Source organism: Miniopterus natalensis, chromosome 7, assembly GCF_054644295.1.
Source record: "Miniopterus natalensis isolate mMinNat1 chromosome 7, mMinNat1.hap1, whole genome shotgun sequence".
NCBI classification, from domain to species: domain Eukaryota; kingdom Metazoa; phylum Chordata; class Mammalia; order Chiroptera; family Miniopteridae; genus Miniopterus; species Miniopterus natalensis.
The window spans coordinates 4,228,973-4,247,943 of record NC_142087.1 but is presented as its reverse complement, the minus strand read 5'-3'; the positions used below and the strand labels follow the sequence as shown (position 1 = coordinate 4,247,943).

At 45.7% G+C, this 18,971-nt stretch overlaps 1 protein-coding gene across 2 annotated transcripts in view; it reads left to right on the top strand.

The window, feature by feature from the left end:
- The window catches only part of EYA2 (EYA transcriptional coactivator and phosphatase 2), a 201,349-nt gene that overhangs the window by 137,121 nt on the left and 45,257 nt on the right, over nucleotides 1–18,971 (top strand). For both annotated transcript variants that reach the window (XM_087818703.1, XM_087818702.1), the window contains exons 8-9: nucleotides 544–686; nucleotides 6,444–6,527. In XM_087818703.1, the coding sequence (XP_087674829.1) occupies nucleotides 544–686; nucleotides 6,444–6,527 (227 nt within the window). The remainder of the gene's footprint in view (nucleotides 1–543; nucleotides 687–6,443; nucleotides 6,528–18,971) is intronic.

Genomic DNA, 18,971 nt, shown 5'->3' with positions numbered 1-18,971 from the left:
ACACCCCCATTAACCCCAAGGGATGGGGTCTTTAATGGTAGAAGAATTTGAGGCCCAGCTACATATAAATATTTATTTTCTTCCTTTATTAGTCTGTTAGTTACCCTGGTGGCCCCACCCTCACTTTACTGAGATCCTTGCTCAGATGTGCCCTTATCCACGAGGCCTTCTCTGACTAGCCCCATATAAATTAGTCACACACCCCCAGCACTCCCTGTTCCCCCATGCAATTTATTAATTCTCTGTAACACCTGTCCCCACCTGGCACATTACATATTTACTTGTTTGTCTAATGTCTTCCCTCTCTCTAGAATTTAGGTGCTATGAGAACCTGTGCCTGGAACCATGCTTACTCAGTAAATTTTTGTTGGATGAATGAATGAGTATGAATGGGCAATTCAAGCGACTTTCAAGAGTAATTTTGAGTCTGCATGGTCTTTGCCTTTGGTGCTGCCTTTGGGACTTACCACTTTGGGGTTGGATAGTTATAATGTCATATTTCCTGGAGGAGACTCTCAGCAAAGCTTCCCTTTTCTCCACCAGGAGAATATAACACACACAATGGACCTTCCACACCAGCAAAAGAGGGAGATACGGACAGGCCGCACCGGGCCTCCGACGGGAAGCTCCGAGGCCGGGCTAAGCGGAGCAGTGACCCCTCCCCAGCAGGGGACAACGAGATCGAGGTAACTCCAGCTGCCTCTGACTTGGTGAATATAATCTCCATCTGTGGCCAGAGCAGAAGGGCAGGGGGCAGAGCTCTGTCCAAGTGCATGGCCTCTTGTGTTCACAAAGCACAGTGACAGAAAAAGGAGCACTTGGAGGGAAAGCAGGGAAGAATTCGGCTGGCCGTACGGAAACACTGTTGGTTGACGGGCTAGGAAAAGTGCCCCTGCAGATGTAAAGAACAGTGTGGCTCTCTAGCAAAAGCAGCAGCAGAATCACTGGGGACTAATGAAAGCCGGGTCTGCTGGGCCCCACCCCCAGAGTTTCCAATTCGGCAGATCTGGGGCGGGGCTCGAGAATTCGCATCTAACAAGTTTTCAGATGCTGCTGATGCTGTTGGGTTGGGGACCACACTCTGGGAGACCCTAATAGAGGTGACAATGGGCAGTGACCTTCCCAGCTGGGTTGGAGTGGTTCTTAACCTTAGCTACACATTGGAATCACCTGGGATGCTTTTTAAACGATAGATGCCCAGACCCCCCACCACCACCACCACCCAGGGAGTAATTAAATAGACATCGCAGGGAGTTCTAAAAGCTCCTCTAGTGATTCTCATATGGCTCATTTATCTACCTGGAGACAGGAGGCTGGCTCGGATGAGTGCACATGGTTTCTATGACTCTGAGTTTCTCAGACAGAGGTCCTCAACCTGGGCTGCACCTTAGAATCTCCTGGGGAGCTTTGCAGAACCTTCGCTCTCAAGCTGTACCCCAGTTCAATTAAATCAGACTCCCTGAGGATAGGACCCAGGCATCACCTCTCGAGGTGATTCCAGCATACACCCCAGGCTGAGATGGCTGGTCTAAGGGATGCACCAGTCTTTATTGTAGTAAAGCAAGTGTAGGATTATTGGTCAGGCACTGACATTTTCTAAAAAAACAAACAAACGAAGAAGAGCATGAGAGAGGGAGAGGGTGCCAAAAAAACAGAAGTGTTACCTACCAAGAGAGACAAACGGGCACGTGCTCTAGTCTGTACTTCTTTGCAAAAGGCAGCCATTCATTGGCTTGAGTGTGCCGTGGGCCTGTGCACAGTATTTCAAAGCCAGCGCCAGTGCCAAGGAATCCAAGTGCATCACCATCGCATCCCTGTTCCTAATCCTGTCTGATTTATGTAGAAGCTACAAAGCTCAGCCCACAAATTCAGATCTGCTGAGGAAGACCATTGTCATCATTTCCTTAAAATCAAGGTAGTTTTGGCTCAGTTCCCATCCCATCTGGGTAGGTAAGAAAAGCCTTATTATTGGGGCCCCTCTCCTCCCAGAATTGTATGAGAATCTCGGGGGTCAGGTGGTCTCAGAAAACAAAATAAGAACTAATGTCGAGCGTGGCTTGGTCACTGCTACCTTCCTGCCCGCTGTGGTCAAGGGACATCGGGCATAGAAATCCTTGTTGAGGACAAGAACCTTGGACTATTAGCTATAGTCCTTTGGTTGTAAGCAACAGAATCCAGTTCCAGTTACTCAAACCAAAAGGAATTTACTGGGAGGAAGTCATGAAACTAAGGTTAGAAAGAACAGTCACAAATTGTGGCCATGCTGAGGAATCCAGGGAACCTTCAGGGTGCCAGCCCCTGCTGGGGAGCAAACCATTTGATTCTAGTGCCGCTTCACTGCATGTTCCATTCCAAGGAGACAGCATCCCCTTGGCCGGGCTTGGCTCTTACGCTTGCTCCGGACTGATAGTCCCTCCAAGACAGCGCACGGTGGGAAAAGAAAGCGAGCCCGGTGCTCTTGCCAGGAGGGGGGTGTGCTGGGGGCCCAAATAATAGATGCTCACCGCCAGGGCACTTGATATTTAGCCAGATTTCACTGGTAGGGCAGTACTAGTTAGGCAGAGTTCACTAGTAGGGCTGTAGTGGCTGTTTACAGCTGGTGCCTGCTCCAGCCTTCCTAGGTGTTAAACGTTTGGGACACCATGCTTGTCCCCTGCACTTGGTCAACCTCCAGCAGCCATCTCCTCTGAGAGCTGACCGCCCTGGGCACCTGCCCCATGGGATTATTCTCAATCCAGGGGATGTTGTCCTTGCTTTTCCTCTAATTCTTAAAGGCCCGCACCTTCCAAAATTGAGATGTCGCACCGTCCCTTCAGCAAAAGGCGAGAGGACAATGCTTTGACTCCAGGCTGTCCTTGTTCTCTGCCCTTGCGTGTTCCTGAGGGTTTTCTACCAGCTCGGAGTTGCAGAGCTATAGAAACCACCGGGACCAAGGCACACTTTAATATTTAAAAACAATGATTTGGCCTCCTAACAGGGTTTCTACTCTCAGTAGGGGACGGTGGGGGTAGAGAGACATTTTTCCATTAAACTGAGAAGGAGTGGAGGTGGCCTGGAAGTCGGGGATTACGGGGTGATATTATTCTGGAAACATCTGCTTCTTGGTTCCAGAGTCAGTACCACTGGGCAGGAACAGTTGAAAAGGTGTGAGCTGTTTCACTTCTGTGCTTAATGTCACATGGAGGGTTTGCACGGTCTCACCTCCTAAGTCTTGGCAGTTTTGCTAATGACTGAAGCCCATGAGACAGAAATTATGTACAGAGGTGGAAAGGAGGAAAATTCTGAGTGTGTATTAGTTTAAATCCTCGGCTTGAGGTGCCAGAAATCAACTTGAACTAGCTTAAGCGAAAAAGCAGAATATATTTTAAGGATACACGGATTCTCTTTGGAACCCAAGGGCGGGGACAATAGAGTATCAGCAAGATACTGGGACAACAGGGAGCCAGGGCAAGGAAATGCATTTACACCTTCTCTCCCCACGTGCCACAGTGAAGGTGCTAGAAGCTCCAAGCAATCATATCTTTTCAGTGCCCCATGCACAGGTTACTGGGCACAGCTCATTCTGCTTCTGACTGAAGCCAGGTCCTGCAAAAGTGTTGTCTTTTCTTCTTTCCCCCCTTTGTTTCTCCCTCCCCACCGACTGGCCTTCCCTGGCCTTTATGTGTAGCCACCAACAACCACCCAAAGATCATTAATTTCCTTCTAGGCACAAATTTCAAGTTCCCAAGGAAAGGCCTCTGACCCAGCTGGGGTTAGGGATCCACCCTAGAGCAAAGCCAGTGGGTTAGGAAATCGTGTCACCTGCAGAATGGCCACCAGGAACTTACCCACTAAGGGTCCAAGGCAGAGGAATAGAGTCGTAGGCTCGTGGAGGACAGGAACAGGTCTTTTTCAGAGGGGATATAGTAGGTAAATTAATTGAGCATGCATTAAATTTGAAAATATTTGCTGATTTTTTTAAATTCTCTTACCAAAATGTCTAAGTTTAACTGATCCAACCTAGTTCAGATAAATCAGGAGTTGGCATATTTAAACCACAGAAGCCCCCCTCAAAAACAGTGGTTTTTAAACATTTTTTTACCATGAACCAAAGTAAGAACTATACTTAAGTATCATGACCCAGCACATACATATACATAAATATATAACTAAACCAAAAAACTCACAAAATAACGCTCAGGTCTGCCAATTGTTTGAAAATCCCTACACTAACTAACCTTTTTACTTCTAGATATCACCCTTCTCTTTATCTTTAAAAGCATGGCAAATGCTAATGGATAAATACAGCCACTGATCTCCACAGAGGTTTCAAAGGTGGCTCAATGACTTGACACACTGAGTAGGTGCATTTGTCTCCCATCCCCTCCCACCCCCACCTAAGACCAGCTATATAAGTGATCACTAGGCCTTTTGTTCTTAAAAATAATAATCGCCAGAAAAATGAGGACAACCAACAGTATGAAAAATAAAGTCGAAGATAAATAAATAAGATAAATGTCAAGAAAGGTAATTTAAGAAACAGACAGGAAGTGTTTAAAATTCTGATTGGTTTTCTTACAAAGATTCAAGATCTTGCCTTCTTAAATTAAGAAGTGGAGGCTATTGGGAAAGGAACATTCAGAAACAAAGAAAGAGTACGTATAAATTTGTGACAGTAAGAATCAGAATTTTAAAAGAAGAGTTGGAAGAGAAAGTTTAAGAAATCTATCAACAAAAAAATAAAATTATAGGAAATACATTTTTAAAGATAAGCACTATCAATTCAGGGTGTCTAATTGGACTATTGGAAATTCCAGAAAGAGAGAACAGTGGAAAAGATGGAAGGAAATTATTTAAAGGAATAAGATTGGAAATGGGAACAGTGTGAATGAAAAAAAGAGCACACCTAGGGATATCTTTATGGAATTTTGAGGATGCCAAGTATAAAGAAAAGATCCTTAAAAAAAAATTCTAAAGAGAAAAAACGAAAAACCTATAAAGCACCGAGGACCAGTGAAACATCGGACTGCTCATCACTCATGCTGGACACTACAAGCTAATTCTTTCAAAGAACTAGAAGGCATTATTTTCCCATTGGAATTCTGTACCCATAGGAACTGTAGAGCAAAATAAAGATATCACCAGATATGCAAGAATTCTGGAAAATTATTTTCCATGCACCCTTTTAGAAGAAGACACTTAAGGATGTACTCAAGCAAGACAAGGTAGAAAACCAAGAAAGAGAGAGATTCTGGATCCAGAAAACAGCGCATCTGACCCAGAAATAACAGTAAAGGAATGTCTCAGAATGCTAGCTATGCAGCAAACCTAAAGATGCCAGCCCATATTGGAGCATTCTGTCACAGAGGATGGACAACTTTGATACAGAGGGTGTGGCTGAATTTGAGATTCTAATGAAGGCACATTATTGGAAACAAGAAAAAAATTAAAGCATTTAATAAACTCCAGCAAAACCAAAAAGTTATAACAGGCATGATTCCTATGTGAACAAACTGATATATGGCATGATTTTAATCATATGGAGTGCAAGAAAGGAGAATGTATATGACCTTGATAGTAGGAAAAGTCTCCTTAAAGTGGCTCTGGGTTAGAACATTGGACATATAGAGAAAGAAGTGATATTCTAGCACATTGCTTGGCTCTGCAGTGAAGTCTTCACAAGATGTAAGTGCTCTTCACTGGTTACCAACTTGTAAAAGCAACATATAGACAGAGCACAGAAGTCTTATGTGTAGTTATAAAACCAGATGCACAAACCAGTTTATCCACATTGACAATGCAAAAGTAAGGCTAAAGCTGATAAACATTAGACAGGAGAGGAAGTGGGGGAAAGGGTAGGGACTCCAGTATTCATACTTTCCCAATTGGGTTTACTGTTTTAGCCAAGAAAGTGTATCCAAAGCTGATTGAACAGAAAAGAGAGGGATTCATATATGTGAGAGAGAAACCCAAATCTTTCAGATTGCCAAGTGAAAAGATACTGTCCAAAGTTGGCACATCAATAAACAAAGGTATAAGCCTGTTATTTAGAGTTCACCACCAGAATTGCTAAAAAGAGAAATGGTCAGAAGTAGTTGGACTTATGGGGAGCCGTGAATGTAAAATGGTAATATTTCATTTTGTCAAATGAGTTATACATCTTTTATTGCTGTTTTTGGACTGAACTCCTCCTCTTTCGAGCTTTTATGTGGAAGGCAAGAGCAGGCTTCTTGGTTCTGGCATTGATTGGGTTGAGAGGAGCCCAAAACTCGGCCATCAGCATACTCTTTACACAGCTGAGGTTGCATGGGGACGCAAGGACTCGTCAGTAGGTCGAATGTTTTATAACTTAAAGATAATGTTTTTCAAGACTTCTTCTTCCTCCAGGGAATTAATTCCTGCAGACATTAAGTCAGAGGCGAGCGAGTCCATTTGTCTCCATTCTCTTCCTCTTTTCATCACAGCGTGTGTTCGTGTGGGACTTGGATGAGACAATAATTATCTTTCACTCCCTACTCACGGGGACTTTTGCGTCCAGATACGGGAAGGTAAGAATCCATTTGTCTCTCTTTTTTTCCAGCATGACTGTGTGTGCAGCTGATTTGTCTTGGGAATTGTGGGGGCAGTTTATGAGGCAGTTTCTCTAACAAAAGCTGTCCCCTTGGTCCACCTGGGTTGGAGAAAGCCTATGGAATTTTCCCTTGACATGTGAAAATTGAATTAGCTTTCCCTTCTATTGTCTCCCATGCCTTTTCTTCCCACTCGGAAGGCATTCAGCGACCACTTGATAGGATAGAAGTTCACGGTCGTTGGCCCTCTCCCTTCAAAGGGGGCCAGGATACGCTGCAGCCCAAACCAGTAACCCTAGCTTTAAATAAAATGAGGTGAATTATTTTTCTCCTTCCCTGCTGTTTATCTGAGTGTCTCCGGCAGATGAATTTAATTTTCCTTCCGTTTTTCTGAGATGAGGGGGAGGCATTTTGTCAGCTCCAGCACGGAACTTAGCAACAGCTTTGCAAATGTATCATCGACAAATGATGTTGGGGAGCCATCCAGTTAGAGTCCTGGGCAAATGCTATCGGCTGGTCGGTGGTGAGTGGAAGAAGCATTGAAACCACCTGAATAATGCAGAAGTGGACCAGCTGCTGAAACCCAAACCCTACCAGTTCTTTGCATGCACTCTGAGGGCTTCCCAACAAACCACATGTGGATGTGCCAGACGTCTTCCATCTCTCTCTCCAGGGAGACGGGCGGGTGGAGGGGCAGAGCTGCAGAGGACTGGGGAGTTACCATCTCATCGACCTGTTGGCAGCTGCTTCCACGCCTGGGTAGGAACCATGAGACTCACCAGCGCCTGGAAAATATTTCTGTTTCTGTTTAGAGACCAGGAATATGATTTGACATCACCTCATGGCTTTTCCAGCTGCTCGTGTTTTTTATGGGAGGTACAACAAGCTGGATGTGCAATTAGCAAGGTAGATTTATTGTCTGCCATTATGTTGTAAAGAATATAAAAATGGTGTTGGTGGTGCAGAAATCTCTTACAGTGTAGGAATGCGTTAATATGTCTAGCAGTGCCTGCGGGAAATCCGGCATGCTTGTTGGGTAAAGGAGGGCAGAGTCAGGAGTTGCAGAAAACACCCCGGTGGAGTTGGCTACCATTTCGAAAAGTTGGGCTGTTCCAAGGGGCTACTGTAGTGAGTTGCTCTCTGGGTCTGGGTGTCCTATGGTTTCTCTACCCACCCTGGTCAAGTCACCTCCCTAAAAAGCATTCCTTCCTTCTTCTTGCCCTTAGAGATAGCCTACTCTGAAGTTCTACGCCTTGTGCAACGATCGGTTCTCAGGGATTGTATAAGGCTTTTGTCGTCTTAAGGATGATTTTTGTGTCTGTGTCTCACCACCACTCCTTAGACCAAATTGTGGGCTCCTTCAAGACAGGGACAAAGCCCAGAGCTGCTTGCTGAACCTCATGCCACCTGGTCCATATGATTCCTCATTGCCAACCACCTCTCTCCAACCCTAACACCTATCCCAGCTACCTTCACTTCCAGCTGTCTGGTCTCCCAGCTTCCACTCTTGCCCTTTACAGCCCCCTACAGAGGACTCATCCTGAAACACAAGCCTGGTCCTATCACTCCCCTACTGAAAAACCATCAGTGGCCTCCCCATTGACAAACCCTAACCCCAGCCTCCAGGGCCCTTCACGAGCTGGCTCTTGCCCCACTCTCCAGCCCCGTCTCCTCCTACTCATCCTGAGTTGCTTTCTGTCCTTGAACCTGCTGCATTCTCTGCCATATCTGCTTGGCTTCTTCCAGAAGCAGAGCCTCAGACAGTGAGTGCAGGTCGTTTATTTGGGGGTAGATTCCAAAAAGCACCAGAATCAGAGCAGGGAAATGAGACAGGAAAGGGGAGGCAGCCCATGCAGCGTGTATAAATAGTTACTACTGTGGTAACTGGGGCTCGGTCCCACCAAGACCCCTGGGAGGCTACCTCAGAGTTGACCCACCCAAGGAGTGAGGGTGCTGGTATATTTATCTACAGATTCCTTTCCATCATGGATTGAGGGCAGGGAAAGCCTCTGCATGTACAGGAATGATGACAGCTCAGGGGACCTGGGGAAGAGGCACATCAGATGCCTTTGCTGTATCTAGAAAGTTCTTTTACAAGGTCAAATCTTATTTATCTTTTCAGTTCCTCCAAGACGACTTTTCTAACCACTCCTCTCCATCTAAATTGCATCTCTCTCCATAACTGTATTTTTCATTTATAATTATAATTCTGCACTTATTTTCTTTCTCCCTCCTAGGATATATGTACCATGAGGGCAGGGACCATGAACGTTTTTTTATCAACCCAAGTCAACGCATGGGCCAGAATTGCTCAATAAATATTTGTTGCATGAATGAATCAGCATGATTCTCTAGAATGAAAGCTGTATGACAACAGGTTTCTCCTGTTTTGTTTATTGCTTTATCCCCAGGGCATAGAACAGTCCCCACATAGTGGGGATCAAATAAATATTTGTTGAATAAAGGAAGGAAGGAAGGAAAATAATATTAAAACAAAAAATTTCTAACTGATGGCCACCAGCCACACTCAGCCTGCAGACATTTTTTGTTTGGCCTCTAGAGTGCTTGAAAAAATGTGAATTTGTCGCCAACATTTAAAAATCAGGAGATTGCACAGACCAAAACAATCTAGTTTTCTGACTCTTATTGAAAAATTAGAAAGTCTGGCAATCCTGCATTCCCAAAAGGTAGCAAGCAACAGGACCTGAGTAGCAACTGCCCTCTTAGTGGGTTGTATGCTTTCCAGCCCATCCACAGCCCCTACTTGGCCTATTTAACTTGTTTATGGGGTCCCTCCTGGCCCCCATTGGCATCTGAGTTTCAACACTCATCCTAGAATTACAGAGCCACAGAATGTCAGAGCTGGAAGGACCTAGGAGACCAACATGCCCAATTAGTCTCCATAGTACATAAAGAGAAACTGAGGCTCAGGAGAGTAAGATCATCCAGGACAGAATGAAAGTCAGACTTCAGGTTCACTTGCCTCCTTTTGTGCTCTCAGGGAAAATTGAGATCAGAATCTCTTGGAACCCTCAGGTGTCCTGTGCCATCTTCATTACTCTTCTAGAATTTCCCACTCCTTCCTCCATCTCTCTCTTAGGTGAAGAATGAGTATTTTTTGCTTACTAAATCCAGCAACCCTTAGAGAGATTAAAAATAACTGTGGATTAAACAAGACAGAAAATTCCCCTAGCCTAGCACTCCAAGCTGTAGCAATTCAAGCTGGTAAGGAAGCTACCAGGTGCCAGGGAACTTGCGCCTTACTCTCTGCCATCCCTGGAGCATTGACCTCATTGCCAAGATAAAACATAGATTACTCTGTGTCTGTATTCCAGCCGATTTGAAGGGGGAACAGGAAAAGGAGAGTTCACCCCTCTATCTTTCATTTTATTTTTATTTTTTTGTGTCCCTTTTTTTTAAGGGCCAGACCCAGAAGTTGCACATATCATTTTCGCTCACATCCCATTGGCTGGAACTTGATCACATGGCCATATCTAGCTGCAAGGGAGTCTGAGAAATGTAGTCTAGTCAAATGCCCCATTAAAATTCAGAGGCTATTATTCTCAGAAGGAGAAAGGAAGAATGGATATTGGAGGACAGCTACTAGTTTTTAACACAAAGTACCATGTAATAAAAGGAAGAACAATGAAAGAACAATATTGTGGGGAAAATAAAATCAGTTCTGTTCAGTTAGATTTGTAGGCCTAAGAATCCAAAGAGAAGTCTGGACTATAGCTATAAACTTGAAAGTCAAAGAAGTTAAAGATCTAAAGGAGCAGGAGAGTGTGAGCCCCATTTTGCAGACAGAGTAAGACACAGGGAGGTTATATAGTCAGGATATTTATAAGAGAGCTAAAATACATGGCCTTGACTATGAGCCCATAGCTCTTTCTCTTTGTGCTTTTCCAGTAGCTGCAGTCCTGTGGAGCTTATTATTAATAGCTAGTATTATCAACAATAAAAATAAAATTTTAAAAAATTAAAAGAAAAAATAGCTAGTATAAAACAGGACTCTCACTTTGAAGCATGGAATGTTTAAATTACGATGGAAACTTATTGGATCACAAGAAATGAAAAACCCAGGGGCATGTGGGATTCAGGTTGGGCTGGATCCAGGAGCTCACGCAATATTCTCAGTTTGGTGTTTCTGCACCCCTCAGCCAACTTTCTTCATATAGTGACTCCCTCTCAGCAATCCCAACTAAAAAAGCAGATTCTACTTCCCAGATTCCAACACAACTCCCAGGCTCGAATCTAACTGGGTCAAATACCCATCCATATATCAACCTCTGTGCCTCTGATTGGCAAGCCCAGATCAAGAGCCCACTTCTGGCATGGAGAGAGTAGAGAATCAGGTCAGCTCCATCCCAACCAAATGAATGGACTGAGGAAGGAATGGTCCCCCAAAGGAAACTGAAGTGCTCTTTCCAGAAGAGTGTGAGGACTGTGGAGGTCCAGAATTGGCTCTGAAGGCCAAGACCCCTGTACGTCCACACCAAGGATCAGAAGCCATTTGCTTGTGGCCATTGTGTTGAGCACTGTACAGGAAGCAGAAATCATATCGATTGTGGTCCCAACCAAAGGGGCGACTCACTGTTTACTTAGGGAAATAAGACCAACAGAGCTAAAATGATTAAGGAATGATTCGAAACAGAGCGTTTGAGTTTTAAAACAGAAACTGGGCTCTCTTCCTGTTCCCAGGCAGAGCATGTGCTGCTCAGGCTGTCATCTCTCCACTTCCTTTCCATTTCGTCCTACCCAGTTCTCAGAGCCAGAGCATCCCTTTGGTGTCTGCACCTTCCCACATGTTGTGGATCCATTAGAAATTCCCTGGAGAGCTGGAGCAGCCAGCAACTGCCACCTCTTTCCTAACCTCTCCCCCTCCCGCCCTGTCCCTGAACTCTGTTTTTTCCAGCTGAGATTAGGCAAGTGCAAGGTGGTCAGGAGTCCCTGCCCGTGGCCAGGATTCTAAGAGGGATTAATCAGCAGTCCTGGGTTCACAGTGGGGCAGCCCAGACTCCTTCTTTGTAACTTGCCTTCCAGGCAGCTCAGTACCAATTGGAAACTCAACTCTAGGTCCAGTTGCATGTTTTTTTAATAAGATATTTAGTGAGATATAATCACATACCATAAATTTACAGTTAATGTGTACAACTCAGTGGTTTTTAGTATATTCACAGAGTTGTGCAACCATCACCACCATCTAATTTTAGAATGTTTTAGCACCCAAAAAGAAACCCCATGCCAATTAACAAACACTCCCATTTCCCCCTCCCCACAGCCCAACGACCACTGATCTTTCCTTATAGATTTGCTTCTTCTGGACATTTCTTATGAATTGAATCATGCATTATGTGGTCTTTTGTGTCAGGCTTCTTTCCTTAGCATAATGTTTTCAGTAGTCATCCATGTAGCTGCATCAGTACTTTTTTCCTTTTTATTGCCACATAACTTTCCATTGTACCACATTTTGTCTCATTCATCTGTGGACGGCTGGGTTGCTGCCACTTTTGACTGTTATTAACGATGCTGCCGGGAACATTCATGTACAAATTTTTGCGTGGACGTACGTTTTCAGTGCTCTTGGGTATGTACCTAGGAGTGGCATTGCTAGGTCATATGGTAACTCTAGGTTAACATTTTGGGGAACTGCTAGACTGTTTTCCGGAGGAATTGCACCATTTTTCATGCCCATAAGTAAAGTATAAGGGCTCCAGTTTCTCCACATTCTCACCATCACTTGTTATTGTCTGTCTTTTTGGTTATCGACCTCTTAGTGGATGTGAAGTGGTATCTCATTGTGATTTTTATTTGTATTTCCCTAATGACTAATTATGTTGACTGACTAATGATGTTTTCTGTTGCTTATTAACCATTTGTAATACCTTTGGAGAAATAGTTATAGTATTCAAATTCTTTGCCCATTTATTAGGTTATTTGTCTGTTGAGTTGTAAGAGTTCTTTATATATTCTGGGTACCAGTCCATTATCAGACAAATGATTTGAAAATATTTTCTCTCATTCTGTAGCTTATTTTTTCACTTTACTTATAGTGTCCTTTGAAGTGTATGAAGTATAGCAGGGGGAAGGGGTTGAAAGTAAATTTAAGGAAAGGTGACCATGGAAGGAGGCCTCATGGAGAAGGTGAATTTTTAATAAAGATTTGAAGGAAGTGGAGGAACTGATATCTGGTAGAAGAACAAAGGGAACAGCAAGTGCAAAGGCCCTGAGACAGCAGCTTGCCTGGTGAATTTGAAGGACAAGAAGGCAGCTAGTGTGGCTAGAGCAGAGCAAGCAAAGGGAAGAGTAGTAACTCAACTGGCTTTTGCTCTGCAGCGGGAGCCATGGCAGTTTGGAGTAGAGGAAGGACAGATCTGAGCTAAAATTGTAAAGAATCCCTCTGGCTGCTCCCCTGGGGAAGTAGACAATAGAAGAGCAAGGTTGGAAGCAGGAAGGCCAGTGGGGAGGCTACTGCATCAGTCCAGCCGAAAGATGATAGTCATTTGGAAGGAGTGGTGGCAATGGGGTGGTGAGAAGTGCAGCAGTCTGGATATATTTTGAAGGCAGAACCAACCACAGATGCAACGTGATTCCTTATTCTCGCTCCCTGGGCCACAGAGATGTTTCTGTTTTCTGTCCATGGTCTCCCTCTGAAGGGACATGGTCTCTTCTCCCTCTTTTGCCAATTAGCAAATTCCTGTTGGACAAGTTCTCCTCCCCTTTTTTGCGTGTCCACTGTATGCCAAGGGCTCTGCTGTGAGTGTTCTTCCAAGCTGGACCTCAAATGCAGACAGCGAGTTATTCAGCATCTCTGCCCACACAGGCCCCTTTCTTGTTTCACGTAGGGACAGGTGTGTGCTTCCTTTTAGACCCATTCATGCTCTTCTCCCTCCCCTCCCTGTGGTTTAATGTGTAGCTTTTAGCTCGCTTTCCTATAAGCGTGCGTTTTCCTTTTGTGCGCATTAATTTGTATGTGTGTCAATGGCATTGTTTTAGTACCTCGTGCCTCTCACGGTTCACCCTCTGCTCTTGGTTTTAGAGCCTTCCACAGTGCCATATGTCCAACCCCATGGCTCTAACTCAGCGGCTCTCAGCTGCAGGAGTAGCATTTTTGGTTGTCACATCTTAGGGGAGTGCTACTGGCATCTAGTGGGTGGAAGCCAGGGATGCCGCTAAATATCCTGCCACACGCAGATGGCCCCCACAGCAGAGAATTATCCAGCCCCAGATGTCCATCCTGCTGCTATTAAGAAACTCTGCCTCTAACTGCTGCTCTGAACCCAAAGTTCCATGTTTTCCTTATTCCCAGTCCCCACGGGGAGGACACCAGGCTCCCCCAACTCCCCACCAGCACAGACAACTGTGTGGCAAGTATCCTTTAGGTTCCACTCTGAGCTTCACCCCTTCTCTCTTATTGAATCCCTACCACAAACCTATAAGGCATGGCTTCTCCTACTATCCCCATTTGTGGAGAAGCTGAGGCTCAGAGAGGTAGAGTGACTCAGCCAAGGTCACCCAGCTTGGAAGGAATGATAGCCAGGATGTGGCCCACTGCTCTTAACTATGTGTCTAAGCTGCATCCCCAGGAGTCACATGGATGTCCTCGGGCTGAAAATGAAAAGGCATTGGAATGAACTCCTCTGCTTGGCTGTGAGCTCTGAGAGCACAGGGGCTGGGGCTGATGTGTTCATAGCTTCATCCCCTGGCACCCAGCAGTGCCCGGCACATCCACTTGACAAATATTTGCTCAATAAACAAATAAATAAATAGTTTGTGATAGGGACTTTTCAGTGTGTATGATTGCAAGCACTGCAGAAAAGAGATTGGAGGATGCCTGCTCTCAAGGGAACAAGTATCCACACTGTGACAAGACAGGGGCCTGGCAGCATCTCTCAAGGGCCAGGATGCTGGGTGCCACCTGGTCTGGCCTCACCCAGAGCTTGGCCACCACAGGGGCTCAGCAGAGGCCATGGAGTGTTGAGCAAGTGGCTCCTCTAGGTTTCGGGCCAGTGACACTTTAGCAGGTGGGGAACCTGGGATGGAGCCAGGTGACCTTTGTTGTCTACCTGAGCAGAATCCTTTCCAGGGCTTCCTTCCACATCCTGCTTTTAACGGGCCAGGTGCCCTGCTCTATCTGAAGAGATTAGAGGTTTCAAACTGGCAATCCAGGGCCAGATTTGGTCTGAACACAGGTTTAGCTGGATCCCCTGACATTTTCTTAAGTTCTAAAATCATTGCTAATATTTTTAAAGCTGAATATTTTATATAAAAAGCTGGACACTTCAAAAGTGAGAAGGTATGGCAACACCAAGCCTGAGTTTCAAAGAGTGGGGACCCTTCGAAAGGACATGCGCCCAGGGGCTCACCTCAGCCCCCCTCACTCCCTGGGGTGGAGTTTCCACACGCTACCCCGCTGGGGGTCGTGAGCTGTCCCACTCGTGTGTAGTGCCTCCTTCACCTGCCACGGCATTTACATCTGTGACCCTCCAAGACTAGGTTGTGCCAAGAGTATGTGGGATACATGGGGCGGAGATTACTGGTCCCCTCGCCCTCTGGTCCTCTGTGTGGTGGATTCTGGGACATAAGGGTTCCCGGTTCCCTCCAGCGGGATTCCAAGCTTCGTCAGGTGGTTCCAAACCATGCCTCTGGGATCCTCCCCAAATGCAGGCTATCAACTTCCTAAAGATCATCTGTCTTGGGGATCTGTAGTCATGGCTGGGCATCCTGGTCACTCAGTGTGGTTTAAATCCCTGCCACCAGCTCTCTCTCTTCCAACAAATAGAAGGGAAGCAGTGACACTCATCCAGTGTCACACCCTCAGCAAAGTGCCTCCAACCTTCCTGACGAGGTCCACACGCCCGACTGGTGGCTCACGGCACCATGGGGCTGGCCTAACACAATTGCAAGTGTTCGTTTCCTGGTGTGTGACGTGATTGTCGAATGGCACCAGCGTCATCATCATTAAAAGGCTGGGATTGAATTTTCAGTTAGCAGCGTCTTTAAGGCCCCACCTTTATCCCTGTGGCCTCCCCATTTTCATAGACATGATGGCTGGGTACCTGTCACACTCTGGGACGTTCTTCACTGTCTCCCACATGTCACCCACAGCAGTGACCTACTCATTGACCCACCCTTGTTGACTTTTTGCCTCTCCCTCCCTCTTACATCCATGCTCTGCCACCAATCTTTCCAAGGGTCACCTCACAGGTAAACTGCTTGCACTTGAATCCTAGGCTGGGGGGTCTGCTTCAGGGGGACCCAGACTAAGACATCGAGGGGGTCTGAATGCTCAGACTTCATGATTGGCTCTTATCAGAACTGAACCTCCTCACTGCCAGACCCCTGTGGTAACATAAGCTCCCTTGGATACCCAAAGCGTGGTCCAGGACCGGCATCTGTTAGAAACTCAGAGTCTCGGGTCCCATCACAGAGGTACTGGGCTGGAATGGACGTGTAGACTTGACCTCCAGGGGGTTCCTTCACACATGAGCCTGTGAAGCAAGATGTAAGCCATGAAGTCACTTGGTGACAGCTTTGCTCATGGGCCCAGCCAGCCTCTTGTGTACCTAGAAGAGGCTGGGTAGGGAGCCCCTGGCCAGATCTTGGCTCCTGTGCCCCTGCCACCAGCCCCCAGCCGCAGTCCTCTCCAGAACCACCCATCCCTGAGCGGTGTTATTACGGGATCCCGGCTTGGGTTCTGGAATCTGGGCCCCAGAGCAGTGCCATCGGGATTCAATCAGATCCAGTTGGCGATACTCCGCCTGGCCTGTCCGTTACTGCTTTACAAACTGAGAAGAAATAAAAAACCCTGGTTTTATGACCCCACAGTTAAAAACTATTTGTAGAAGTTGCTAAGGTTCAAATCAAAAGTGCCCTCTCTGGAGGACTATTAGTTAATTCGGGGGACCGCAGATTCTTTCCTTTTCTTCCCTCCCCCCCCCATCTACCTTGAGATGCAGCTCTAATTCCCTTCTGCTGTTCAGCCATCTAGAGCTTTCCATCCTTTGACAAAACACAAGCCAAAGTGCTTAAGGACATCTGTTTATTTTATTTCTTTAATGAGAAAACCTTGCAGTTTCTCCGGGCTCAGCTGTGTTTATTTACATTGTGTTAGCCATGTGAGGCGAGCACCTTGGAAGGTTCAGGCCTGGCCGGGCCTCCCTCGCAGCGGCCTCCAGCTCTGCCCAAGGAAAACAGAGTCCTTGGAACTCTATAAAATAGATTTTCAAAATAAATACTGCCTAATTCACTCGGTAGATGTGGATTAAGTCAAGATGAATACAATTTGGAAAAGATTTTCTGAGGAAGTCGGAGATTTCTTTCCCCCACTGGGGGTTAAACCTTGTATTTAAATCTTTTTTTCCCCCCTCCAGCTCTCTTTCAGTTAAGTAAAAGGCATTTAGTCTTTGTGGCTAATAAAGAAATGATGACTTTGATTGGCCCTCTCCAGCAATGATTATTTGCTTTGTAGGACTAGGGTTGGTGACTTAACTCGTCACTTCTTTCCATCCAGGAAGGGCAAGGAGCAGACATCTGCAGTTGTCATTCTGGCGGGGGTGACTGAGGAGGAGGCTGGAAGCTTTGAAAGATGTCCTAGAGGTGAATGACAGTTGCAGGGGCCACAGGCTGGGGGATGGGGGGTAGGACCCTTTGTAGATTTAATCCCCTGTAATAGCACTTCCCTGAGCCAGGGGCTTCCATGCCAAGTGCCTCTGCTTATATATTTTAGAGCATTAAAGGATTATTTCCAACATAAAATATATTTTAGAGATGGTTTGGGGTTGTCAGAAAAGTGCTCATTAGCAAAGATTTCCTTTGAAGCGCCGCGCGCTCTGCTGCTTGGAGAGAGAGCTCGCAGAATCGCTCAGCTTCGGTTGAGAGTTTCGGGCTAGTTAAGACTCCTGAGGGCTCCTCATTTCCCGCCCACAAATCTAACACATGCCAACCGCTTCCCCAGGCTGCTTCTGCCAACTTTTTTTTCCCTTCTCTAGCCCCACCCTTCAGTGAATGCTGAAGGGCATCTGAAAAAATAAGAGTAATAAGAGGGATTTAAGTCTCCTATGCAAACCCTACAACAAATTGCCGGTTGGGTTGGAGTGAGAAGCCCTTTTGTCTTCTGTAAATATAGGGGTTGCTGCTCACAATGGTAAGTGGTGAAAAAATATCCCAGGCACCCTGCAAACTGAAATAATGGGAACAATTTTCCTTTACACTTAACTAGCATGTTGAGAAGCTGTCTCCCCCAACGCCCCACCTGCACTTTTTACGGTACTTATTTCCCAACAATAGGGCTCTTGAGCTGTCCAAAGATTGCTGGAAATCCCGTGAGCCTTTGGGGATGAGGGTGTCGCTTGGTGAATGGTAGGAAGGTGTCAAGGTGGTTGTATTAGGGTTGACTTTGACAGCAAAATAAGAGGTCTCCCCCCACCTTGCCTGCTTCCCACACTTCCTCTGTGAATAGTGAACTTGTAGGCCCTTCTCATGGCAGGGTGAGGGGGAAACTCCCATGCAGTTCCCCTGAGGGGGCCTAATTCAAGGTAGAAATATACAGTTTAAGAATCCCTTTGGAAAAGTCCATCCATGGATGAATGATAAACACATCATAGGCTGTTCATACAATGGAATATTTTTCAGCTATAAAAAGGCGTGAAGTTCTGATCCAAGCTACAATGTGGACAGACCCAAAAACGTTATGCTAAGTGAAAGAAGCCAGACACGAAAGGTCATACGTTGTGTGATTCTATTTATATCAAATGTCCAGAATAGGTAAATGCATAGAGATCATTTGGGGACCAACTGCCTCGTGGGTATGGAGTTTCTTTTGGAGCTGGTGAAAATATTTTGGAACCAGGTAGAGGTTTGTACATCTATAAAATGGAATAACCAGTCATGCCCCACTGACCTCAAAAGACCAGCCTGAGAATTGTATGTTTCCCAAAGGGCACTGTGGGTACTGCTGAGGGAACGTAAACTTTCTAGAGCTTTTACCAAAAAGATGAACATTTTTTTTACTTGAAAAATTAGGATTTTTTAAAAATATGTTTTTATTGATTTCAGAGAGGAAAGGAGAGGGAGAGATAGAAAAATCAATGATGAGAGTCATTGATTGGCTGCCTCCTGCACACACCCCCGCCGAGGATCGAGCCCACAACCCAGGCATGTGTCCTGCAAAGGAATCGAACTGCGATCTCCTGGAGATGCTCAACCGCTAAGCCACACCGTCCAGGCTAGGGTGTTTTCGTTTGTTCGTTTTTTAATACTCTCTTCACCTGGTTTTGGTGTTAGGGAAATACTGGCCATATAAAACAGGTTGTGAAGTGTGGCCTCCTCTTTTATTTTCTGGCCAAGATTGTGGAGAGCTGGTGCTGATTCTTCTGAAACCACCTGAGCCTGGATTCTTCTTTTTTGGAGGTTTTTAACTGA